The sequence below is a fragment of the Pelodiscus sinensis genome, chromosome 5 (assembly GCF_052426305.1).
Source record: "Pelodiscus sinensis isolate ZL-2025 chromosome 5, ASM5242630v1, whole genome shotgun sequence".
Lineage (NCBI taxonomy): Eukaryota > Metazoa > Chordata > Testudines > Trionychidae > Pelodiscus > Pelodiscus sinensis.
This window is the reverse complement of record NC_143056.1, coordinates 133,769,716-133,795,459: the sequence shown is the minus strand read 5'-3', so window position 1 is coordinate 133,795,459 and position 25,744 is coordinate 133,769,716. Positions and strand designations below refer to the sequence as shown.

At 54.8% G+C, this 25,744-nt stretch overlaps 2 protein-coding genes across 4 annotated transcripts; both read right to left on the bottom strand.

The window, feature by feature from the left end:
• Positions 1-1,413: 1,413 nt before the first annotated feature.
• On the bottom strand, positions 1,414-15,095 carry LOC102457746 (interferon-induced very large GTPase 1-like). Of its 3 annotated transcripts, none has more exons than XM_014579179.4 (6): positions 14,942-15,095; positions 14,109-14,447; positions 12,931-13,512; positions 12,324-12,389; positions 10,038-10,190; positions 1,414-7,858 (listed from the first exon to the last, which is right to left on the bottom strand). In XM_014579179.4, the coding sequence occupies exons 2-6, from the start codon at positions 14,377-14,379 to the stop codon at positions 3,144-3,146; spliced, it is 5,787 nt and encodes a 1,928-aa protein (XP_014434665.3). In that variant the 5' UTR covers positions 14,380-14,447; positions 14,942-15,095; the 3' UTR covers positions 1,414-3,143. The 3 variants fall into 3 exon arrangements, with proteins under 3 accessions (XP_014434665.3, XP_006134415.3, XP_006134416.3); XM_006134353.5 differs by having other exon boundaries at positions 1,415-7,858; positions 14,109-14,399; positions 14,942-15,094; XM_006134354.5 differs by having other exon boundaries at positions 1,415-7,858; positions 10,038-10,169; positions 14,109-14,399; positions 14,942-15,093.
• A 6,086-nt stretch (positions 15,096-21,181) lies between these two features.
• LOC102462056 (perforin-1-like) lies at positions 21,182-25,543 on the bottom strand. The gene is made up of 2 exons (XM_006134368.3): positions 25,014-25,543; positions 21,182-22,298 (listed from the first exon to the last, which is right to left on the bottom strand). Exons 1-2 carry the CDS (start codon positions 25,541-25,543, stop codon positions 21,182-21,184), a joined length of 1,647 nt encoding a protein of 548 aa, XP_006134430.3.
• Between the last annotated feature and the right edge of the window lie 201 nt (positions 25,544-25,744).

Here is a 25,744-nt window from a genome sequence, read left to right as displayed (position 1 = left end):
AATAAAATGTTACAAAATTGGGACCTACAAAAAAGCCCCTTACAACGATCAGCCAGCCAAAAGGGGCGGGGCGAGGGATAAAGCATCAGTCTGACTGTCCCACTATGCTCAGTAGAAAACAAAAGGTCTCTCTCCACTCTGCTGAGCGAGAAGATAGACAAGAAAATTCAGTACAGACCAGAGCAGATCTCAGTTGGTTACCAAATCTGTGGGGCTACGTCTACACTGGCATGAATTTCCGGAAATGCTTTTAACGGAAAAGTTTTCCGTTAAAAGCATTTTCGGAAAAGAGCATCTAGATTGGCGGGACGCTTTTCCGGAAAAGCACTTTTTGCGGAAAAGCGTCCGTGGCCAATCCAGACGCACTTTTCCGCAAAAAAGCCCCGATCGTCATTTTCGCCATCGGGGCTTTTTTGCGGAAAACAAATCTCAGCTGCCTACACTGGCCCTTTTGCGCAAAAGTCTTTCGGAAAAAGACTTTTGCCCGAACGGGAGCAGCAAAGTATTTCCGCAAAAAGCACTGATTTTGTACAGTAGGAAGTCAGTGCTTTTGCAGAAATTCAAGCGGCCAGTGTAGACAGCTGGCAAGTTTTTCCAGAAAAGCGGCTGATTTTCCGGAAAACCTGGCCAGTCTAGACACAGCCTGGGGGTCTGTAAGACCATGTGTTATTCAGAGGAAGGTTTATTGGGTTAGGGCACTAGGGGCTAGATGGATGCCAGGACTCTACGTTTTTATCCTTGGCTCTGGGAACAGAGTGGGGGGTGGGGAGCCAGGACAAAGGATATCCCCTGGCGAGCCACCACTGCTATATTCACCGGCGCCTCCGCAGGTACAGGCGATCGCAGCTCCCATTGGCTGGGAACGGCAATCACCCAGACCTGCGGAGTCGCTGGTAAATCTAGCAGTGGGGGCCTAGCAGGGGCTAAGCCTGGCAGACCGGGTCTGGCCCGGTCTCTGGTATTTGTCCATCCCTGGTCTAGAACATTCCTTCAAGTGTGAGAATTCATTGCCTGGGGCATTCAAAAGATACCGCGTGTCCTCCCACCAGAGTGTAGAACTTCACAATGCTCAGGCAACAATGTTACCGCCTCCTGGAGACAGGTGCCTTTGTTCTCCACATCCTCAGGGTGTGTCTAGACTACATGCCTCTGTCGCCAGAGGCATGTAGATTAGGCTACCCGACATAGGAAAATGAAGCGGTGATTTAAATAATCACCGCTTCATTTAAATTTAAATGGCTGCCGCCACTGCCAATCAGCTGTTTGTCGGCACAGCACGGTAGTCTGGACGCACGGGGGTTGACATCAAAGGCATTTGTCGACCTCCCCGTTATGCCTCCTGGGATGAGGTTTACCTAGGAGGTCAACAAATGCCTTTGATGTCGACCCCTGCATGTCCAGACTACCGTGTTGTGCCGACAAACAGCTGATCGGCATGACAGTTTTTGTTTTTCTCTGGCGACAGAGGCATGTAGTCTAGACGTACCCTCAGGGTGTGTCTAGACTATAGGGTTTTGTTGACAAAAGTGGACTTTTGTCGACAAAACTATACCTGCGTCTACACTGCCGCTGAGTTCTGTCGACACAACGTCGACAGAACTCAGCAGGTTTGTCAACGGCTATAAACCTCATTCTACGAGCAATAACGCCTTTTGTCGACAGAGTTCTGTCGACAGAAGGCGTTATTGCATCTATGCTGTCCTTTGCGTCCACACTGTCATGTCGACAAAGTGGCTTGCTTTGTCGACAGAACTGGATGTCGTCTAGATGCTCTTTGTCAACAGAAGCTTTGTCAACTAAAGCCTGTAGTCTAGACGCACCCTCAGAGCTGAATATGCCAGGAAAACTTTTATGAACGCTCCCCACCATTCTAGCTTGGCCCCTTCATGGCCAGCCAATGACCCGCCCAATGGAAGATCCAGATTTCAGCAGGAGGTGGCTCGTGGACCACCAGGGTCAACGTGGGAAGGTCTCTAGATATGTCCCAGAAGACACCTAGGAAATGTTATAAACCACAAGAAGTTAAGAACGGCCATACTGGGCCACACCAAAAGCCCATGTAGCCCAGTATCCTTTCTGCTGACAGTGCCCAATGCTAGGTGCCCCAAAGGAGCTGAACAGAACAGGGAACCATCAAATTATCCCTCCCCGTCACCCATTCCCAGCCTCTGACAGAGTATAGGGCCACCATCCTGGCTAATAGCTATTGATGGACCTGTCCTCTATAAATTTATCTCGTTATTTTTTAACCCTGTGATAGTTCTGACCTTCACAGCATCATCTGGCGAGGAGTTCCACAGGCTGACTCTGCATCGTGTGGAAAAAATATTTGTGTGTTTGTTTTAAATCTGCTTCCCATTAATTTCATGTGGTGACCTCTAGTTATGTTTTGGGAACAAATAAATAACGTGTTCTTAATTTCTCCACATCAGCCAGGATTTTATAGACCCCACCAACCTACCATCAGGGAAATGTCTCTGCCATATTTCTGCCTCACCGTGGGAAGAAGCCCAGGGTAGACATATATTATAGGCACAGCTGGTAGCATCCCCCATAGCAATAATTGTCTGACGTATGATGATGCTGTTTTCAGTTGGGGATTGGAATGTGTAACGAAGGAGGAGACCAGGATTGGTGCAGACTTATTGGAAGGGGTTGGTCAGAAGAGGTTGAGCTGGGGGTGATGGATGCACAGAGGGGTCTATGACATGACCGCTAGGGCATACTTCCCACAGAACCAGGGAACGATCCCAGAAGTCCTGAGTTTCCCCAGTCCTCTGCTGTCTGCAAATAAGAACCCAATGGCAAAGTACGTCCCTCACTCACTTGTGGTGGCTGGTCGCCATGGAGGAGAACAACCTACAACTGCTATTGGTTACTCAGATTAACTGGCAGAGGTGTGTGCGGGGTGTCTAAAGGTCGCAGCCCTGCTGAGGAGCCGTGGAAGTGCCGATACGATGTCACACAAGGGAGCTGCTTTCTTTTCAATTTAATTTTGTTTTAACCAAGGCAATTACACACGAAGAAGGGATGTCCTTTCAGGTGGCAAATCAAGCCATGGGAAGCTACAAGACAGCAGGATTAAGATCGACGGTGCCTTGTTATGGAATTAAAGACTGCGCTGTAACACAGAGCCCCTGCCTCTATTCCATGTTAAAGGCCTCTCGGATGCTCTGCAGAGCCTGCTCCTTGGTTAATTTTTTCCAATCCGGCGGGAGATTGGCAGGCAAGGCGTCGTACTCCCTGGCAAACTGGGAATTGAACTTTCTGAATATGAACTTCCAGTAATCCGAGGCACTGATGGTGGGGTCCGGCTGGATGCGCCAGGTGGGGAAGAATCGGCGATAATCTTTGTAGGGTTGCCACTGGAAGGCTGTGAGGAAGGTTCTGAATAAGCGGCCAGAAACCACATCAGAGGAGCATAAAGAATACACAAGCTTGTTACTTGTCTCCTCCCTGAACCTCCCCAGCCCTTGAGGACGATGCACTGATGCAAAATGCTCCTTGTGGTCGCTCCCACCTGCTTCACAGGGGACTTTGCAGAATGGACACTGCTTCCCGCAGCCGAACACGCGCTTGAAAATCTCATCCTGGGGCTGGAACTGGAGCTGCGTGAAGACCATGTCCCCTGCTAGTTCTTCCCACCCCGAGAGGACGCTTTCTTCCACCTGGGGGAGGAAGGCCTGGATATCGGCCAAGAACTGTCCAACGCTAGCTGTGTTCATGAAGAGGATCACCTCCAAACTGTCCTTGGAGATCACCAGCTCCTTGCACATCGCTTGGCAAAAGTGGTCCAAGAACTCAGAGACGGTGAGGGCTTCTTTGCATTCAGAGCTCTCCAGAGCATCCTGGACTTTCTTCATTATTGTGGCTAGAACCGCTCTCTCCAGATCCCCCAAACCTCTGGTCTCTCTGTAGTGATCAAAGAGGCGTGTCTGGATCCAGGATTTGACAAACCCTTCATAGTCAACAATGTATTTCACATAATTATCGAAGTTCATCTCCTCCAGCAGTTTCTTCTGCACGGTGAACTGGAAAAAGCTCCGGCTGCCGTACTCGATGGACTCTCTGCTGCTGAGAAAGTCGTCCACTATCTCAATCCCCAGCCTCTTTTTCATATAGTCCCACAAGGCAGGTCTCAGACATTGGTCACAGAAATCAAAAGCCCTCTTCTGGCAGGCATCTTTCTCGTAGTAAAGGTCTCTGAAGGTGGAGAAATACTGAGGTCTCAGCTCCTCCAGGCGGCGCTGAGGGTCGTTCTTCTTGAGGAAATCTTCGTGCATCTGCTGAAAGGCGCTGGCTGCCTCTCCAAGGATGTGAAGCTTCAAGTCGACTTCGAAGGACGCGCTGGTGCGAATGTTTCCCCCGACTTTCTGTTGGAGCCTGTCATTGATGAGCCACAGCAGCTCCCTGCAGTAAGTCTGGTCGTAATCCCCACCAGATTGGACCTTCTGCCCAATGTATCTCCTACATTCCTCCACCAGGGACTTGGCGAACTCTTCGAGTTCACGTGAACATTGCTGGGTTATAAACTCCATCGCTGCTTTGCACCACCCCAAGTCTAGATATTCCTTCTTGATGCGGAAAGGTTTGTTTCGGTAGCTGAGCAAGCTCTGGGCTTGATGGAACACTTGCTTGACCAAACTCCCTCTGTTCTGCAGGTCCTTCCACAGGTGGTAGTGGATGTCTTTGTGGATTTGGCGTAGGGGTAAGCTCTCCAGCGGCAGCTCTGCTATGGTTTCCTTCCACATCTTGGCAAATTCCTTTTTCAGTTCCTTTTCGTTTAGCTCTTTCTCCCTCTCCCTGCACTGCCGCAAGAGCCCATCCACCTTCCCTTCAATGGTTTTCATGTATCTGGCCTGCAAATGGTCTATCTTGCTCCGACCTTTCTGGATACGAATGGCCTCTTCGGACTTGCAGAGCAAATAGCTTTCCAGTTCGTGCCGGAGAAATGTCGTGCTCCGAAGAAAATCTTCTCTGTATTTCTCTACCAGGTGCAGGTTCCCGGCTCCACTCTCGAAGTAGCTCTGAAGATTTTGCAGCACCTTCTGCTCCCCATCATACAGCATCTGGTGGACTTCCAGCCTTAGCTTCTCAAAGGTGCCTGGACCCAGGTTGTCTGGGGATTGGTTCTGGATGGTGGTTTCTACCTTGGATATCCAGAGATGCATCTCCTTGCGGAATTCCCACTCCCACTCTGAGAACTTCACAGACAGCTGGGTGTAGGCCTCGGCCACCAGGCTGTTTCTGAAACTGAAGATGAAGTTCTCATGTTTCACGGCGTTCCAGAGGCTGCCCAACCACTCGATGAACTGGGGAATGTCCTTGGGGGGTCTGTGAGGTGATCGGTGTCTCATGAATTCACACAGGTATTTCTTCAGCTCCCTCACGCTCTCACTGTACCCCATATTCACTGGGGCCATGGGCGGGACTCCATGCCACAGCCCGGGGATGTACCAACTGTGTTTCTCTGGGTCATAGTCCATGATGTCGGAAAATTTCATCTCCCTGCTTTGCTTTTCCATCCTGGCAGCAGCTCTGGTCATTTCATCCAGCTGCTCCAGGAGGTGTTTCCGGTCCCTCATGTTCTGCTCATGCGCAGACACATCACTGACGTTCTGATGCACAAACTGGCAGTTGGGTTTGTGCCCGATTTGCTCCATCCTGAGGAAGGCATGGACCACGATTTGCAGAACATCCTTCATTTCCGTGGCGTTCTCCATGGCCATGTTAACGATGGTGATGTCGCTCAGTCCTATCACTAACGTGGCCAGCTCATTGTCGTGTTCATAGCTGTCCTCGAGCTTGGCCAGTTCGGGGGCTTTCAAGCCTTCTGTGTCTATCACCAGAAGGAAATCACAGCCCAGGTCCTGCTGAAAGGTCTCTGCTACTTTGATGAGCGACATGAAGGCTCCTCGCGTACATCGGCCGCTGCTCACTGCGAACTGCAGGCCGAACATGGTGTTGAGGAGGGTGGATTTCCCGGTGCTCTGCACTCCCAGCACTGTTAGAACCAGCATCCTGGACCTTCCCCCCAGCTTGGCATGGAGCTCAGTCAGAACGTCGGTCACCCACTGCAGAGGGATGTTGGAGGCATCTCCATCGATCAGCTCCATGGGAAACCCTTCCAGCATCAGCTCAGCCGCGATGCCGGGGAGACAGGTGAATTGTCTTTGGTTGTTCCCCATCTTCGCTTCTTTGACCATCGACCATTCGGCCTCGTAAAATTGCCCCAGCTCACGCATGAAATGCTCCAGCCCTAGGGAGCTGGCCGAGATGAGTCCATCTAGTTCTGCCAACTGTTGTGCATCGTCCCCTAGAGCGTGACATTTCTCTCTGTACTCAGCCCGGAGCCTAGAGAGGTTCCCCCGGGCAATGCCGTCCAGGTGGAACTTCATCCATTTCAGGAAGTGATGTTTCTCGGCTGGACCCAGTTGTCCTATCCCGCTAATAAATTTCACCATCCCGCTGGTAAGGTCACACTGATTCTGCTGCCTGCGTAGCTCCAACCACCGCTCTCTCAGCTGGGACCGGTAGTCTTCTGGAGGGACATCCCGTTGGTCTTTCATGCGGCACAGCTCTTTCTCCACTTTGGCCAAGTTCCTCCACAGATCCCCTTGGAGCCTCAGCACGTCCTTCTTGTACTTTGCCACGTCCTGGATTTCCGCAGTGATTTCTTCAACGTGCTCCAGTGCTGTCCGATAGGCTCCACCGTCTTCATCCACCTGGATGCCGAGCTCCCGGGCTGTCCCGGCCATGTCTCGGGTGCTTGTGGTCTTGGGAGAGGAGCTGATGATGCCCCGCAGGGTGGATCGTAGTTTTCTCACCAGCTCCGCGCTGTTGCTCTTCTGCTTCACAAGAAGTTGCGATTTGTTCATGTCCAGCAGCAGGGCTAATTTATTGAGAAGGGCCAATGTCTCTTCGGTATTCTGACCTTGATTGTTAAGGATGAAGTAGTACTGAGTGGTAGATCCCTGCAGTGAGGAGAACAGGGCGTATTCTCTCTCACTGATGCTCTCAGTGATGATGAACACCGCTGACGAGATCTCTGTTAAAAAGCTGAACTGCAGCCAGTGTGACTCGATGTCCCCGCGCAGGTTTGTAACCGCAACGGGCTCGGGGAAAAGATCCAAATTCTCTTGCCCGGCAGGGAAGTACCAGGCAATCTCGACCAGCCCGTCGGCGATTTCCCGTGGGACATTCCCAGACTCCATGTCCCGATGCACAAAGAAGTCGTGGTGCTGCTGGGCGGGGCTGAGAACCTCGTTGAGGAGCTGGGACTTGGAGAAGCGGCAGCTGCCCAGCCGCACAAAGGAGACGGTTGGCATTGGGGTGAGCACCAGGCTCTCCTCCCTGAACCCTCGGCTCTCTGCCAGGGAGTGCGGCCGCCACCTCCTCACAATGTCCCGCATGGCCCACAGCAGCAGGGTGCACCTGGGGGAGTCGAGGGCGGGCAGCAGCAGAGGCAGGGCAAACTGGCACATGGACATTTTGGACAGGATCTCCTGCTGCAGGAAACTGTCTGAGCAAAGCAGCACGGCGCAGAGAACGTCCAGGGGGTGCAGAGAAACCGTAGAGTCATCTTCCCTCAGAGAGAACACGTCCCCTCTCACCCCACCCTCCTCGTCCTCACTTGTGTCCTCGTCAGATGCCCCCTGCCCAAAGCTTGTGCTTCTGGCTGTCCCGTTCAGAGCCATGAGCTTCCTCAGGAAGTGCCAAGGCAAATCTACCAAGGCATGAGGAGTCCAATCCTTCAGGCTCTCCGGGCTGATTTCCAGGAGATCCCTCAGCCTCAGCTTCCGGCTTCTGAACTTCCTGAGTTTCAGCTTGGACAGGACGGTCTTCAAAGCTCTTCTCCCTGCAGGTGGGAAATGAAGGCGTCACCACTTGGGATGGGGTCACAGCTTCCTCTCGGTCTCTCTTTTCCCAGGATTTAGACCTAAAGCCCTCACCCTGCTGGAGCGGAGTCTCCTCACGCTTCCAGACAGGTGAACAGCTACTGGCCTCGGCGGCGATTCCTGGTCCTCACCACCGGGAACCGAGACCAGCGTGTGAGTGCGGGGACAGGCACCAGCCGTTCCAAGCACCATCACAACGGAGGTGACTAACCCAGCTATCCACTCACGCCCCTTTGCCTCTGCTAATTCTGAGGAATGCTTCCCTTTACCAAGACCCCCTCACTTCTGGGACTGGATGTCCCACACTGAGGTGTAGATGGTGTGACCAAGACTTGGGGCAGCAGTCTGGCCTACTGGTCATAGTGGAGCAGAAGGGCAGAAGCGGACACACGGTTAAGAAGCCAGCCGGGGATTAGAGCCAGGGGTTCAGGGCAGGAGTGGAGCAGCCATGTGACTGAGGAAGGGCTGGGCGGGAGTAGGTCTGGTGGGGCTGTGGATGAGGAACGCATTGAGTCGATGCTGTGGCTGCTGCTGTGGCTACCTGGCTTAAATAGGGACTTGTGGGTCCGTCTGTCAGGGAGCGCAGTCTTGTCTACATTACTGAGGCAAGTCATTCTCAGTTGTGCTACGCCAGCTATGGGAATAATGTAACTGAAGCAGACAGAGCTTCGGTCAACCTACAGCGGTGTCCACCCCGCCCCATGTCGATAGATGTTCTCCCACCAACTTCTGACTTCTCAGGAAGCCGGAGTACTGGAGCCAACCGGAGAGTGCTCTGTTATCAATTTAGCGTGCCTTCCCTAGACCCACTCAATCGACACCGCTGCAGGGATTGCTGTAGTGTTGATTGGCTGGTAAGTGTAGACATGGCCTCAGGGCAAGTTTATTGAGCCCAGCCGTGCTCATTGAGTTGCTAGGCAACCATGGCTGGAAACAGCAGGGTATCTCACAATTCGGGATGTGACTAATTGACTAGTCCGTCCACTAGTCGCTTCTCCCTCCTTGCTGCAGGGGGGAATGACCAGGAGTCGGTGCTAGGGGGAGCAGGCTTAAAAGCTGGTTCCCTCCAGCACTGTCTCCGTGGGGGCAGGAGAGGCAGAGGGACAGCAGGGACCTGGCACAAGCTGGGAATCGGCTGATTCCCAGTTCGTGCCTGGCCCCAAATGCTGCACTTTTGCTTTTAAAATGTATGAAGAGTCTGCAACCTCTTAATACATTTAAAAGGCAGAGCTGCAGTGGGGTTAGCTCCCAGGGAGAAGAGCTAACCCCTCTGGGGCTCCCCTGCTTTATTGACTAATCAATGGGAATCCCATTGACTAGTCGATTAGTTGATTCAACTAAATTTAACATCCCTACTCACGGTTGGGCCACATGCGTTCCCACTGGCTCAGAAATAATGTCTTCTCCCACCCACCCCCCAATTTTCATTTCTGGAGGATTTGGGGGTGTTAGTTCCAGATGGGGAGGGGTAAAACTCAAAATTTCAAAATCTCAGAATCTGCCCCAAAACCATTTTCTGTTCTCCAGTCAGCTCGACAAGTAGTATTTGCAAAACAACCCCAGCATCTTCCACGTTTCGTGAATGGACACTCTGGGTATGTCTAAACTACATCCCTCTTTCAAAAGAGGGATGTAAATTAGACACATCAAAATTGCAAATGAAGCCGAGATTTGAATTTCCTGAACTTCATTTGCATAGTGGCGGCTGCGCGTTTTTGAAAACGGGTATTTCAAAAGTGAAACCGCTGTCTAGACATGGTTCTTTCAGAAAAAACCTCCTTTTTTGAACGATCCTGTACCCCTCAAAAATGAGGAGTCTAGACAGCGGTTTCACTTTCGAAATGCCCGTTTTCGAAAGAATGTGCGGCCGCCATTATGCAAATGAAGCGCAGGAGATTCAAATCCCAGCTTCCTTTGCCGTTTCAATCTAATTTACATCCCTTTTTCGAGAGAGGGATGTAGTCTAGACATAACCTCTGCAAGGCATGGCCCGCAGAAGAGATAGGGACGTTCTTCTATCCAACCACAGAAACGTGGGGGACCCTTATTGACTTCCCCTGTGGCCAACTCAGGGCTGGGGGACTTGCGCTGGGAGAGAGACTGTGGGGAGGGCGGGGAGAGATGTTGTCTGGACTCTACCTCCGGGAACTTTGCTGGGAGAGGTCTCCGGTGTCTCAGCTCCGCTCCTGCCCACCGATGCAGAATCTTCTGGTGTCTCAGCTCCGCTCCTCTCCATCACCATGGCAACTTCTGGGGTCTGGGGCCTGCTCTCTGACATGGAGACATCCGAGTCTAGAGTGGCTCCAGAAGAGAAGCCTGCTCAGATACCCTAGAGGAGTGTTTCTCAGCTGGGGCAGACGATTGTACCCGTCAAGTGTCTGACGCACCTGGCATTCCACCAGTGTCACCTCACTTCAAAACCACTTGCTTACAAAAGCAGACATACGAAACCATCAGGTCGGAGGTTACGAATGGAGCTCCTCCGGGATCACTCCAGGGCAGGCCTGGCCAACCCGTGCCTTCTGAGCTGGATGTGACTCTTCCCCCTTTAATTGCGGCTTGTGAAGCCTGTGGCTCGCGAAGCTGCCCCTTTGCCCCTAAAAACGGCCCCCTGTCCCCTGTGCTCACCGTCCGGCGCGTTGAAGCAAAATGGCACCGATAAGATGGCGCCGGCCAACAGGAGCCTGATGTGGCCAAAAAGCCACCCAGAGTTTTGTTTAAAGGGGCAGCCTTTTTTTTTCTCTCAACCAAATGCAGCTGGGGCTTTCCGGTTTTTTTGCTCAAAAACTTTTTTCCCCTCGGCTCTTTGCGCGATATCCCCAACTATTGTGGCTTTTTGCCTTTAACGGGTTGGCCACCCCGCTCTAGGGACCAAACATTTTTATCAGTGACCATGGCACAGAAAGTGGGATGTGTTAATGTGCAGGGAAGACAACATTGGGAGATCTTGCTAAGGCTCCTACAGCTTCGGTGATTGGGCTGAGCTTGGGGGGGATCGGGCTGATGGTGTGGAGGGACAAGGGAGAGGACTGGAATCTTGTAGAAGAAGATCTGGAAGACTTTGAACATGGGAGTAATAGATATTTAATAGTGCAAAGCGCACGGTCATGCACTTAGGGGCTAGTAAGCATTTTTGCTATAAACTGGGGACTTCTTACCAGTTGGAAGGGACAGAGGAGAAAGACCTGGGTGTATTGATCGATCACAGCATGGCTATGCACCATCAATAGGATGTGGTCATGAAAGAGACTCACGTAGATCTAAGGTGCATCAGGGCACTATTTCCAGCACAGACAGGCAGGTGTTGCTGCCATTTCACAAGCCCGGACTGTAACAGGGTTCCAAAAAGAGCTAGATGCCTTCATGGAAGTTAGGTCCATCAATGGCTATTGACCAGAATGGGGAGGAATGGTGTCTCGAGCCTCTGTCAGGAGCTGGGAATGGGCGTCAGGAGAGGGATCACTTGATGGTTCCCGGTTGTGTTCCCTCCCTCTGGGGCACCTGGTATTGGCCACTGTTGGAAGACAGGACCGTGGGATAGATGGACCCTTGGTCTGACCCAGTGTGCCCGTTCTGATGTCCTTAGGGTGAGACCTCATGTGGACTCCTATGTGCCATCTGGTCTGCCGGGTCTACGGCAGATGAATTCGAACTGGGACGGGGCAGAGCAGGGCTGCGGCGTGATCTGAAGAATGGAAAACCTACTCTGTGAGAGGAGATCCAAAGAGCTCGCCTGACTTCACAAGAAGTCCGAGGGGAGATCTGGTTGCTCTCCATACACACAGCAGCGGGATAAACACCAGGGCTACGTCTAGATTACATCCCTTTTCCGTAAAAGGGATGCAAATTAGACGTATCGCAATTGCTAATGAAGCGGGGATTTAAATCTCCCCCGCTTCATTAGCATAAAAATGGCTGCCGCTTTTTTTCAGCTTGGAGCTTTGCCGGAAGAAAGCGCCAGTCTAGACGCGGATCTTTCGGAAAATAAAGCCTTTTCCGAAAGATCCCTTATCCCTCTTAAAATAGGAAGGAGAGGGGAAGATGGAGTAACGCTGTATACCCAACAGACGTTATTGAAGATCAGCACAAATATCGACGAGAACAAACGTGATATAAATGGGCCGTCAACAGGTGCGGGTTTGAGAGGAGACAAAGATTTGTAACGATCAGAGCAGGGTCGTTCTGGATCAGCCTTCCAAAGGGAGCAATGGGGGCAAAAAACCCAACAGCCTTGACAAGTGCATGGAGGGGGATGGGATGAGGAGGCTGCCTACGGCGGCATGTAGCCCAAAAGGGAAGGGCCAGGAGCAAATAGCTCCACCCGCTGGTGATGGGCTCTGAGTTACAACAGAGAAGTCCTACCCGGGGTCTGGCTGGCGGGTCTCACCTACGTGCTCAGGTCTAACACAATGGCAGAGCCCCTACCTTCCAAGTTCCCTTTTACTGCTGCGCTCGTCCCTTCTTCTCCACAACAGGGGTGATTTCCAGACCCTGCAAAGCAACACAAGTGAAAATCGCTTAAGTTCACGTTCACGGAGGGGAGGAGCCTGTACATCCACGTTGTCTAGCCGAGGGTTTCCAAGAGGTGACCTTCGAGTCTTGCTCCATCTCATAAACCCCTTGGAGAACTCCAGGCTCCCTGGAATTCTACCTTCGCCCCGATTAAAAGAGAGGAGGAGCCCAGTTTGTAGCGGGAGCTGCTGAAATGGAGATCCAGGCACTAAGCTCTCTGAGGTGGGGTTCGTGGTTGAGTGAACCTGTTAATCCATAGAGCTCCAGGGTGCTGAAAGCACCACCGCTCCTCCCCCTGGATGTCCACAAGCAATCCACGAGCACCTTCCGCTCTGACAAGGGGTCCAAGCACTCGGGCATTAGATCCTTCCTACATGTGAAATCGAGCCCCGCTTTCCCTCTGTCCCTCGCCATACAGCCCCAGGGAGAACCCGCCCAGGATCCTGTGCTCAGTGCCCAGCCACCATAAATACTTCTTAAGGACTGCCCTCCAGGGCAAATCTAGAGACCCATCCTGTACCTTCAGCATCAGCTCCCTCGCAGGACACCGCAACTGTATCCTTCTCTGAAGGCCTGGCACCTCCTGGACTCTCAGGATCAATCTTCTTGGAGGGCAAAGCAGCTTCCAGGGTTTCTGATCTGCTCTTCATTAGGGATGTGGTAGAAGTTGGTGTCACTGGTCTCTCCCCAGATGACAACACGTCTCCCGGCATCTTAGGTTCTTCCATCTTTTCTGGATCGTTCTTCTCTGAGAACATGGCATCTTCTGGTTTTGCATTCCCACGGTCATTCTCCTCATGCGGTACAGCACTTTCTGGATCTGCTGGATCATTCCTCCCTAAGGTCAAAGCCGCTTCTAGATTTTCTTGTCCAGCTTTCTCGGAGGACTCCCCAACGTTTGGATTTTCTGCATCATTCCTCCCTGAGGTTAAAGCAGCTTCTAGATTTTCTTGTCCAGTTTTCTCGCAGGACTCGCCGCCTTCTGGATTTTCTGGATCCTTTCTCCATGAGGTTACATCAGCTTCTAAATGTTCTTGTCCAGTCTTCTCAGAGGACTCGCTACCTTCTGGATTCTCTGCTTCGTTTGTCTGTGTTACACCCTCTGCACAGGGAAAACAAAGAGATGCCATCTCAGCGCCTGACAGATTTCTTCACAATTCCAGGAACTGCCCTGGTCCAGAGAGAAGGGCGAGGTGTCTTGGGGGCCAGCCACCGTCAATCTGTGGAACTCCTTGCTAGAGGAGGCTGTGACAACCAGGACTTTAACAGGGTTAAAAAATGAGCTAGATAGATTCATGGAGGTTAGGTCTATCAATGGCTATTAGCCACGTCGGGTAGGGATGGTGGCCCTAGCTTCTGTTTGTCAGAGGCTGGAAGTGGGTGACAGGAGAGGGGTCATTTCTCTGGGGCACCTGGCATTGGCCACTGTGGGCAGACAGGACACTGGGCCAGATGGACCTTTGGTCTGACCCCGTCTGGTCGTTCTTATGTACTACAGGGGGATACAGGAATAAATCCTCAGGTTTCTAGGAATGTGACACCCATTGGAACGTCTCACCCAGGAGAGCCTGACCCCGCCCCAGTCCCTTTCTAATAGGTCCAACCCATCCCCAGTACGTAGTGACTTGGCAGCGTCTCCTGACTCCATCTGGTCTCTCACACAGAATCCCGCTAATCACTGAGAAAGGCCCCACTCACGGCGTGCCGGGGGCTGTAAATCCGGCGGGAAGTCGGGGAAGAGGATCTGCAGACATGCCAGGAACTGCTCACAGCCGCACTCCCCCTTCCTCTGGATCTTTATCAGCAGCCGGCGGATCCGCTCCCTGGGCTCCGAGATCTTCTCCAAGGCCTCGTACTCCTCCTCAGTGACTAGCCCCAGCGAGGCCGCTTCGTCCAAGACGAGGTCGGGGGTTGGCAGCAGGAGGGTGATGAGTCGCTCCCGTCCCCGGCGGATCGTCTCAAAGGCCATCGGGGCTCAGCTCCTTGGGGCTGGCAAGGGAGCGGGAGAGAAATGACTTTACATTGTGTTTGTAATTCCTGAAAAAAAAACCCCATACAATTCATCCCCTGCAGCCCAGCGCAGCCCAGCGCCCCCTAGCGCCGCCCTGGGGCACTGCAGCCAGCCCTGCCTGCCAGGGAAGAGCGCCCTCTGCTGAGCCAGGCCCTCTTTCTGCCCCACAGCGCCCCCTAGTGCCCTGGCCAGTCCTGCCTCCCAGGGAGAGTGCCCCCTGCTGAGCCCTGCCCCCTAGCGCCGCCCTGGAGCATTGGGCCAGCCTTGGCTGCCTGGGGAAAGCGACCCCTGCTGGGCCCTGCCCCACAGCGCCGCCTGGCGCCGCCCTGGAGCACTGTAGCCAGCCCTGCCTGCCAGGGAAGAGCGCCCCCTGCTGAGCCCTGCCCTCTTTCTGCCCCACAGCGCCCCCTAGCGCCGAACTGGGGCACTGGGCCAGCCCTGCAGGAGGAGGCTGGTTTGGAACATTTTCAAGACGCTCCTCTCTCCCCGCACCCCACGACCCGCCCCCCGCTCATCTCACCCCAGCGGGCACGGCCGGAGGGCGCTCACAGCCCAGGGAAAGGCGCGACCCCTTCCCCGCAGCAGCGGACCGCACCCGGCTGGCGACGAGGCGCTTGGGGGAAGCCGCGCCAGGGAATCGAAAGTGAAACCGGGCCCGGGCCCGCAGCCAGCCTCTTGGCTGGGCCCTCCCCTTTGCAGCAGGGCGGGGTCCCCTCTCCGGGGGGCTCCGAGCCCTGCAGCAGGACGGGGGCAAGGTGTTGGGTCGCAGGGGAGCTCAGATGGGTGGGGTGGGGCGGGGGCAGACGGTGGGAAGCCAACAGGAAACCTCCTACCCCCGAGCGTGGGAAATCGCGAAACCGCGAACTTTGTAGCGCCGTTCAAAACAGCCCCCAGGGGAGGGGGATCTCTCTTTCTTGCGGGATTGGCAGGATGAAGAGGTGGGGACCTTTGCTGGGTGGGTGGGGGGCGCTGACCCACAGGCAAATCAGCCGGGGGCCTCACACAAGCGAGAGGCAAAGAAACCCAACCAACCTCTCTGAATTCCATGGAGGGGATTTGAACTCACTTTTCGGGGGAGGGGGGAATTTCTCTCTTTCTTGTGGGATTGGCAGGGTCAAGAGGTGGGGAACTTTGCTGGGGGGGGGGGGCGCTGACCCACAGGCAAATCAGCCGGGGGCTGCACACAAGCGAGAGGCAAAGAAACCCAACCAACCTCTCTGAATTCCATGGAGGGGATTTGAACTCACTTTTCGGGGGAGCGGGGAATCTCTCTCTTTCTTGTGGGATTGGCAGGGTCAAGAGGTGGGGAACTTTGCTGGGTGGGGGGCGCTGACCCACAGGCAAATCAGCCGGGGGCTGCACACAAGCGAGAGGCAAAGAAACCCAACCAACCTCTCTGCGACATGGGCCCCCTCGGAGAAGCAGAGACGCTCCCCACATTCCCCTCCCGCACCAGAGCTTGGGGTGCTCCAGCCCCATGGTGCGGTGGGGTTGGGGGGGGGGGCTGTAGTGCCAGCGCCGGCTCCCCAATGCTGGGAGGAGGGACTGAGCCTCCATGGCCGGATCTAGGCAAGCCGGGGGCCACTTAGTTCCCCACCTCTAATTCTAAGGGCTCTGCCGGGGGGAGTGGGAGAAAAAGGCCAGAAATAATGTGTGTGTGGCGGGGGGGTTGCATGGCGGGACTAGAGGGGGGTTTAAATACTTCCATGCTGGGTTCTAGGAAGACGTCCAGGCTGCGGGTCGTCTTGGTGGGACAGCTGGTTCAGCCACATGCTTGTTCCCGGGCTCAGGTCAGAGGGATCCTCTGTCCTGGGCTATTCGGGGCGGGAGGAGGTGGACTAGTGCCCGGGCCATGCAAGGCCTGGCCTGACGGGACCCTGATCTCAGCTGGGGTCTGTGCCGCGCCCGGCACAATGTGGGTCCCGAGTGTGGTTGCAGGGGTCTGTGCTTGGCACCACTTCCCTGGTGTGCACCGAGCTGGAGGTGACGTGTTGCGTCACAAAAGTCATTCCGCACAGGGACAGTGTGTGGTGGGGGTGGGGCTGAGGGAGTAGGGCAGGGAGTTAGGGTGTGGGACAGGGTGAGGTCTCTGGCCGGGGGGGGGGTGGACTCTGGAGCGGGACTGGGGGTGAGGTTTGGGGGGTACAGGAGGGGGCTGTGGGGTGAGGCAGGAGGTTGGGATGCAGGAGGAGGAGTGCGATCTGCTGTGAATGAGGATGAGGGATTTGGGGAGCAAGGAGGGGTTTGGGGAGGGGCTCAGGACTGGGGGTTGGGGTGCAGAGGGGGGCAGGATCTGGGGTGACTGTGAGAATGAGGGATTTAGGGTGCCAGAGGGGCTGTGGGTTTGGGGAGAGGTTCAAGACTGGGGGTTGGGTGTGTGTGTGTGTGGGGGGGGAGTTACGAGCCAATGTTCTTGCTCATTTTTTCCATCCATGGCCCCCTGCCTAGGAGCCCAACCTACTGGCCTCTGCCCCGCCGGCTCAACACAGGGCGTCCCTGGCCACGGCTTCTCCATGCTGCGGCCCACAGGGCCGGGCCCCTCTCCCTGGGCCATGGCAGCTCCATCCTGCAGCCAGGTGAGTGGCGCCTCCCCCCTAGGGTTGCCAGGTAGACCCTGCCAAAAAACCGGACACACTTGATCGTGGGCAGGAAGCAGAGCTGGCGGGGGAGGGGGGGATCAGGGGCTGTGGGGCTAGACAGGAGGAGGGGGGGCGGGAAGCAGAGCTGGCGGGGGAGGGGGGGATCAGGGGCCGTGGGGCTAGACAGGAGGAGGGGGGGGCGGGAAGCAGGCCTGGTGGGGGGAGGGGTGCAGCCACTGGCCACAGCTGGAGGCCTTCGCGCCGCACCCCCGGCAAGCACTCCCTTTAGTTGTGAGCAGAAGCCGGGTAGGGCCGCAATTGGCGCTGGGAGCCTCTGGTCATGTGCCAAAGCTGGGCGGGGGGAGTCTCGGCCCCCACCCCACCCCACCCGGCTTTTGCATGCGACCACAGGGCTCCCCGCGCCAATCGCGGCCCCGCCTCCCAGTTGCTCCCCCACCCCCGCCAGGAAAATACCGGACATTGCACGTGTCTGGTATTGTCTGAATTTTTCTACCGGACAGACCAGACTGTCCAGTAGAAAACCAGACACCTGGCAACCCTACTCCCCCCCCCAGCCACGGCTGCTCCATGTTGGGGCCGGAGGATGGTCTCTCCCTGGACTGCGGCAGTATCAGGGCTCCCCACTGCAGCCCCTGCGCAAGGCCCAATAGGCAGCCTGGCAGCATCTTTGAAACCTTCCCCCGCCACCCTGTGCAGCCACACAGGCACTGGGTACTTCAGCGAAAGGAACCCAAGAAAAAAGCCTTTCCCCTTCATAAGCTTTTCTTAAAGATTGCAGGTTTGACTGACCTGCCCCCCCACCCTGCCCCACAGTGCCCCCTAGTGCCGCCCTGGGGCATTGGGCTAGCCCTGCCTGCAAGGGGAGAGCGCCCCCTGCTAGGCCTTTCCCCACTCCCTGCCCCACAGCACCCCCTAGCGCCGCCTTGGGGCATTGGGCCAGCCCTGCCTGCCAGGGGAAAGTGACCCCTGCTGAGCCTTGCCCCCCTCCCTGCAGCACAGCGTCCCCCAGAATGCATGACACCTGCTCATCCATCTTGTTCCACCCTCGTGGGGCAAGAAGAATGACGAGGCTTCCTGCTTGCAAACTTCCTTTCACAAATGTTTATTGAAGCAGGGAGAGAAATTTGCATAGACACAGAGATCTTGGAAGCAAATCATTTTGTGAGGAAGCTGCAAAGCTGGTGACAGTTTTCCAGGCTGGAGAACTTTGTCTTGCAGTCAGTAGGGTTCAGAGTGAACAGCCCTCCTCTACCAATTAATCACACCATGGATCTATTAAGCACTCAGCAGATGCAGTGAGCCAGGAAGATGCTTTAATCCTGGAAATAAGGGAAATTCATCCTTTTTAGTGCCGCCTGAATGCAATGCTATCTCCCTGAGTCTGCTGACAGCCAGAATCACTTCCCTGTGGTACGTTCTTCGGGGTGTTAACTGTGAATCCAGGTGATAGATCAGCACTGCTGCTGATCATCTGAGAAGGAACATCCAGCTGGATTGTGGGTAGGATTTGGGTATTCCTGATGAGATCATTAGTGCCAAAGCTACTGGGTAGTTCTGGGCAGCAAAGGAAATGAGAATCAGAGAACAGCCCCCTCCCATCAGAGTGTGAGAACCCCACCCATCTCTGGGGTGCCTTCAGGTTTCTGCACAGGGTTAACTCTAAAGCCACAATAGGACAGGGCCTGGCATTTGCTCCTGCCAATCACTTTTTGGCTGCATGCACTCGACAGATCATTGCGCTGTATTTCCTGAGTGGATGGATAGCTTGGGTGGCAAATTGGGCTCCTCTGTTTGCACGTGTCGGGTGGCGCGATGCACTTCACACATGCTTTGGTTGATTGGTTGCAATGGCTACACCTATTTATTAATTGGGTGGACGGCTATGTTGATTTTGTGGTTGGACCGCCTACACCTATTGGTTAGGTGGATGGATCGGTGGATACGTTGCTTGAGTGCATTGTTGCACTCGCTTTGAACGTTCATTGGTTGGATGGCTGTATGGACAGACAAACACCTATTGGTTAGGTGGATGGATCGGTGGATACGTTGCTTGAGTGCATTGTTGCACTCGCTTTGAATGTTCGTTGGTTGGATAGCTGGATGGATGGACAAACCATTGGATGTCGGATTGGTTTCAGAGATTTGCTAGAAGCTCCTGATACAGTGGTTGATTAGATGAATACACTGCATGCATTGTAGAGTTTGTTTGCATGCAGATGTTCCATGTATTGGTCACATTCGTTGGTTGGTTGGAGAGACAGCTTGGATGCACTGCATACCTGTATTGACCAGAGGGATGGATATACAGAATTGATGCGCTGCACTCATGGGTTGGTTGAATGTACTGGATATACATATTGGATGGATAATGGAAGGCCGGATTGCTTTTAGGGATGTGAACGACTAGTTGACTATCTAATAAGCAAATGCTTATCGGATAGTCGACAGGTGAGTTGACTAGTCAGTTACCCCCCTTGTTGCCTCCATCAGAAAGAGGCAGCAAGGGGGGGGGAAGAGGAGAGGGTGCATCTAAGTGGCAGCGCTGCATGGACCCCAGGGTCACCTGGAGATTCTCCTTCTGACTCTGGCCTCTATGCGGCGCTGCTGCTTTGCAATGCCACTTGGAGCATGGGCCAGCGAATCCCCCACTGGCCCCATGCTCCCCACAGCACTGTTGCTACACTTCAAAGGCAGAAGTGCCCTTATCGACTAAACAAATAGTCGATGCAAATTGCATTGTCTGTTCAATTAGCCAAATAATTGAAATTGTACATCCCTAGTTGCTTTGATTGGTTGAACACATTGATATATACGTAGGAAAGAGACATTCATGGTTAGTTATATGCACAGGATACATTACTTGCTTGGTTGTTCTTCACTGTCTAAATCTGTTGAAAGCACTGGATACAATGGTTGGTTGGCTGGCTGGATAGAGATGTTGGATGTAGGGGATGCGTACATGAGTGGATTAGATGGTAGCTTGGAGGAATTTGATACAGTCTTTGGTTTATTGGATGCAGTGGATACAAACATTGGCTGGCTGGATGGCTTGTTGGCAATTGGTTGGAGAAAGTCCATAGATGTCTTGGATAGATACATTGGTTGGATGGATGGATGGATGGATGGATGGATGGATGCATTGGATACATATGGTGGTTGGGTGGGTAGTTAGTTGGCTAATTGGAAACAGTCCATAGATGTATTAGATAGATACCTTGGTTGGTTGGTTGGATGCATAGCTTGCATACATTGAATACAACAAGTAATTGGTTGGTTGGAGACAATGCATGAATGTACCAGATAGATACATTGGTTGGTTGGTTGGTTGGTTGGAGACAGTCCATGGATGTATTGGATAGCTACGTTGGTTGGTTGGTTGGTTGGATGAATAGCTTGCATACATTGAATACATGAAGTGATTGGTTGGCTGGAGACAATGCATGAAATACCAGAGAGATACATTGGTTGGTTGGTTGGTTGGTTGGTTGGAGACAGTCCATGGATGTATTGGATAGCTACGTTGGTTGGTTGGTTGGTTGGTTGGTTGGTTGGATGAATAGCTTGCATACATTGAATACATGAAGTGATTGGTTGGTTGGGGACAATGCATGAATGTACTAGATAGATACATTGGTTGGTTGGACACAGTCCATGGATGTATTGGATAGCTACGTTGGTTGGATGATTGGTTGGTTGGTTGGTTGGTTGGTTGGTTGGTTGGTTGGTTGGTTGGATGAATAGCTTGCATACATTGAATACATGAAGTGATTGGTTGGCAGGAGACAATGCATGAAATACCGGAGAGATACATTGGTTGGTTGGTTGGTTGGAGACAGTCCATGGATATACTGGATAGCTACGTTGGTTGATTGGCTGGATGAATAGCTTGCATACATTGAAAACATGAAGTGATTGATTGGCTGGAGTCAGTGCCTGGATGCACTGGTTTGACAGAGCAGGATGAGGCAGTTAATGGTGGGATGTTTTTCCAGAGGGATCTCTGTGAAGGTGACAGGTCCAAAGGAAAGGAGGCTGTTCTGGCCTTAGAAGACACCAATTTCCAAGCAGGAATAAGAGCTGAAGTCCAGTAGCAGAGTAGGTGCTAGGAATGCTTTGGGGCACATCCCATGCTCCTCTTCAATTCCCCACCCACAGCATTACTACAAGGGGTACTTCCCCATGGCTATGGCGTGTTGGGGTTGGGGCTGGGAAACGTACTCAGAACAGCTCGGGCCCCCAAGGTGGGGCCCACAGCGCAGGCTGTAGCGGAGCCTGATGTGGCCACGTTTCAGGTAACACTCCCTGTGGTGGGGCCCCCCGGCCGTCAGTCGGATGGTGCAGGACCCCAGATGATCATCCCTCCACCGGTCTTTGTCCCAGACCTCGACGTTGACCCGGCTGGCGGCGGTCACATGGACGGACCCAAAGTCCATAACGTTATTCCAGACGGGATTGTCATTGTTGCCGATGATCCAAGTCCGGATCTCCCTGCCCGCGAAGAAGACCTTGACGTAGGCATCTGTCTTGGAGAAGACGTCGCCCCGCAGGCCGTTGGCCCGCTCCACCGTCACCTGCAGTTTTCCAAGGCCCCGGCGCTGCGAGCAGCCAAAGGGGTTGATGAAGCCATCCCCAGGGGAGGAGGTGCAGGAGCAGGGGTCAAGGGCACTGGGCCAGGCCCCCCGGGGGCAGCTCTGGATGCAATTCCTCCGCAAGGCCCTCTTCAGGATGTACTCGCTCACCGCCTGCCTCAGCGCCTCCCGCTTGGCGGAGTCCTGCTGCACCAAGGTGTGAATCGGCCTCAGGGAGTAGGTGAGTAGCCCGGGGAGGGACTTCACGGTTTTCGCCCACTCCGAGAAGGCCCCCGCGGAAGTGCTGGAGAACAGCAGGTCGGCTGTGTTCTGCCCTCCCTCCACCTCCACCAGGCGCTCCCGGTAGTGCTCATGGAAACTCTGCTGGGAGCTCATCGCCGTCCTCTGTTTCTTACATTTGCTGAAGCCGGCCCCTAATGAAATCAGCTTGAGGTTGAGGGATGCCTCCATGCTCAGACAATCCTCGATCTCCTCCACGGACAGGTCCTCCAGCGCCGCCTGGCAGACCCGCACGGCGGTCACGTCCCGCGCCCGGCCCCCCAAGTACACCTGGGACACGTAGTGGGTGCCGTAGGTCTGGATCAGGTGATGGTACTCGGGCTGGGAGGTCTTGTTGTACGCGCTGGGGAGGTTCTTCACCGTCTGGATGAAATCCTGGGCGAGCGGAGGTGTCCTGCTGACCCGGAACCTGCCCCCAGACATGTATGGGACAATTAGAACATCCTCCATGGACACCCACGCATGCCAAAGATCCCGTTCCCAGCCCCCCGAGCCATCCCAGGCCCCACCCTGGGCCGGATCTGAGCCTGGGTGGTTGTGACTCTGGTGTGATCCCAACAGTGGCCCAGGGCCAGAGAACAAGGGCTCCTGGTGATGAGTTTCAGCTGGCTGACCTGGTCAGTGTCCCTCCCCTTATCCACGTCATCACCTGCACCTCAAAGGTGCCGTGCCAGCTGTGGAAAGCAAGGTCCTAACTCCCTGCTCGCGCTCTCAGTGCCAGGCTACTGAAAATCTCCCAGCACACCGACGGCTTGGGGACTCTGTTGTCGGTGTGCGTCTGCCAGGCAGGGCGAGAGGTACCCCCCCGATAAAGGGCTGTGGTTCTGTCCCTGGAACGTAACCCCCCCCGATAAAGGGCTCTGGTTCTGTCCCTGGAAGGTACCCCCCCGCTGATAAAGGGCTATGGTTCTGTCCCTGGAAGGTAACCCCCCCCGATAAAGGGCTGTGGTTCTGTCCCTGGAACGTAACCCCCCCCCGATAAAGGGCTCTGGTTCTGTCCCTGGAACGTAACCCCCCCCCCCCCCCCCCGATAAAGGGCTGTGGTTCTGTCCCTGGAAGGTACCCCCCCGCTGATAAAGGGCTGTGGTTCTGTCCCTGGAAGGTAACCCCCCCAATAACGGGCTGTGGTTCTGTCCCTGGAGGTACTCCCCCCAATAACGGGCTGTGGTTCTGTCCCTGGAAGGTACCCCCCCGCTGATAAAGGGCTGTGGTTCTGTCCCTGGAAGGTAACCCCCCCAATAACGGGCTGTGGTTCTGTCCCTGGAGGTACTCCCCCCGATAAAGGGCTGTGGTTCTGTCCCTGGAAGGTACCCCCCCCCATAACGGGCTGTGGTTCTGTCCCTGGAAGGTACCCCCCCCCCAATAACGGGCTGTGGTTCTGTCCCTGGAAGGTACCCCCCCGATAACGGGCTGTGGTTCTGTCCCTGGGAGGTACCCCCCCGATAACGGGCTGTGGTTCTGTCCCTGGAGGTACTCCCCCCCAATAACGGGCTGTGGTTCTGTCCCTGGAAGGTACCCCCCCGATAACGGGCTGTGGTTCTGTCCCTGGAAGGTACCCCCCCCATAACGGGCTGTGGTTCTGTCCCTGGAAGGTACCCCCCCCATAACGGGCTGTGGTTCTGTCCCTGGAAGGTACCCCCCCATAACGGGCTGTGGTTCTGTCCCTGGAAGGTACCCCCCCCGATAAAGGACTATGGTTCTGTGCCTGGAAGGTACCCCCCCCGATAAAGGACTATGGTTCTGTGCCTGGAAGGTACCCCCCCATAAAGGGCTGTGGTTCTGTGCCTGGAAGGTACCCCCCCAATAACGGGCTGTGGTTCTGTGCCTGGAAGGTACCCCCCGCCCCCCGATAAAGGACTGTGGTTCTGTCCCTGGGAGGTTCCCCCCCCCCCCCCCCCGATAAAGGACTATGGTTCTGTCCCTGGAAGGTACCCCCCCATAAAGGGCTGTGGTTCTGTCCCTGGAAGGTACCCCCCCCCCCGATAACGGGCTGTGGTTCTGTCCCTGGAAGGTACCCCCCCAATAACGGGCTGTGGTTCTGTCCCTGGAAGGTACCCCCCCCCCCGATAACGGGCTGTGGTTCTGTCCCTGGAAGGTACCCCCCCCCCCCGATAAAGGACTGTGGTTCTGTGCCTGGAAGGTGTCTCCCAGGTGCAAGAGGAGACTGTGGGACTGCGAGAGGTGGTCAACACGGCCGGACCATCAAGGCAGCCCTGAGAGGCGAGTGCAGGGACAGATCGATTTGAATTTTGGCAAACCCCACGCAGGGGGACAAAGCGCCGTGGACTTTCCTCGGCCAGACGGCCCCATGTTGTAAGGAGAAGGGACAATAATTATTCTCCTTGGCCTCTGAGGATAGGACAAGCAACGGGCTTAAACTGCAGCAAGGGAGGTTCAGGTTGGACATTAGGAAAAAGCTCCTGTCTATCAGGGTGGCTAAACACTGGAATAAATTGCCCAGGGGGGTTGTGGAATCCCCATCTCTGGAGAGATTTAAGAGCTGGTTGGACACACGCCTGCCAGGGATGAGCTAGATGGTGCTAGACTGGACTTGATGGCTCTCAAGATCCCTTCCAGTTCTAGAGCTCTGTGGTTCTGTGTCACCCTCCTCACAGCCTGGACGGACTTAACTACTCAGCATTTCGCAAGAGAGGGGCCCAGGACCCCGTGTGATCTTTCACCTCTGATGACCAAGGACCTGAGCACATTGGGCTCGTGGGAGATGTCGGCCGGAGGGGTGGTCAGCCTTCTGACTGGAAGGGAGGTGGAGGAGGAAACTGCCTGGTAGCTTGTTTTGTTACGCCTTAGCCACCCAAAAACTTTTAGTTGGTGGTCAGCGCTTTGTCCTTATCCCTCGTGCCGGACGTCCCTCGCCCTCCTCTCTCTGTTAGCTCAGGGCAAATCCAATCCTGAGCTGTTCCTCTGCTAAAGGAACGGGCCACAAGAAAGCCGGACATTGCAAAGCCCCAGTTTGGGGGACACTCGGGGCTGGGAGCATGTTCGGCTCCTCGACAAAAAGGACATCACTGAAAACTGTTCCTCTGTCGCCTCTCCCCAGAGCCAGCTGCATCTCAGGGCCGGGTGAGCCCTTTCTGTGTCGGGAGGGGTGCCGGCTGGGGCTTACCTGTAGTACTGGCAGGAAACCTCGTGGCTGATGAAGGAGTATTTGTCCTGCCGGGACTTCTGCATGACGAATTGGGCCAGTTTGGAGTGCGAGCCGGCCAGCCCGAGCCAGACACCGACGGGCGGCACAGACACCGTCAGCCCCACCTTCCAGTTGTTCAGGATCACGGCCGACGACGACTCCATCATGCCCATCGCCGACTTCTGCACCGAGCTGCTGAGCCTCCAGCGGCACGCGACCTGGGCCCGCCAGTCCACCACGGCCAGTGGCAGCCTTTGCCACTGCCCACCCTGCACAGGGTTCCGGCACAGGGTGCAAGAGCCATTTGGGCCACGCCACTGGCTGGTGTCCACCAAGTAGGCCCCAGTCCGGCCCAGTGTGGTCACGTCGATTCCCTCCCCCAGCAGGTTGTGCCCTGGCACGAAGGTCGCATTTGTGCATGCAGCAGCCGTGCCCGTTTGGCAGTCGGGGGAGACCCCAGGGAGGAGAACTACGAAGAGGAGGAGGAGGAAGGCTCTAAGATCGGGCATGGCTGGGGCGACAGGCACAGGAAAGGGCGTCTGTTTCTGAAACCCACTGCAGAGAGAGACATAAAGAGATCCTGCATTAATCATAATCCTGTAGCAGGCAGTTCCGCTGGTTAACTTGGCTATCTGGAGAGAGGTCAAGCAAGCGGCCTCCAATACCTCTGTTTCTGTCAATCACAATGTCTATCACATCTGCTGCGTGTC

What these genes read in the sequence shown, in the direction of transcription:
- LOC102457746 (XM_014579179.4), bottom strand. Translation starts at nt 14,379, where the DNA reads ATGGCCTTTGAGACGATCCGCCGGGGACGGGAGCGACTCATCACCCTC. An exon ending in CGAGGGAGCTGATGCTGAAG is followed by an intron (nt 12,390 to 12,930) that starts GTACAGGATGGG and finishes GTTGCTTTGCAG; the next exon opens with GGTCTGGAAATCACCCCTGT. An exon ending in TCCCAGCAAAGTTCCCGGAG is followed by an intron (nt 7,859 to 10,037) that starts GTAGAGTCCAGA and finishes TCCCACCTGCAG; the next exon opens with GGAGAAGAGCTTTGAAGACC.
- LOC102462056 (XM_006134368.3), bottom strand. Translation starts at nt 25,543, where the DNA reads ATGCCCGATCTTAGAGCCTTCCTCCTCCTCCTCTTCGTAGTTCTCCTC. An exon ending in GTTTCCTGCCAGTACTACAG is followed by an intron (nt 22,299 to 25,013) that starts GTAAGCCCCAGC and finishes GTCTGGGGGCAG; the next exon opens with GTTCCGGGTCAGCAGGACAC.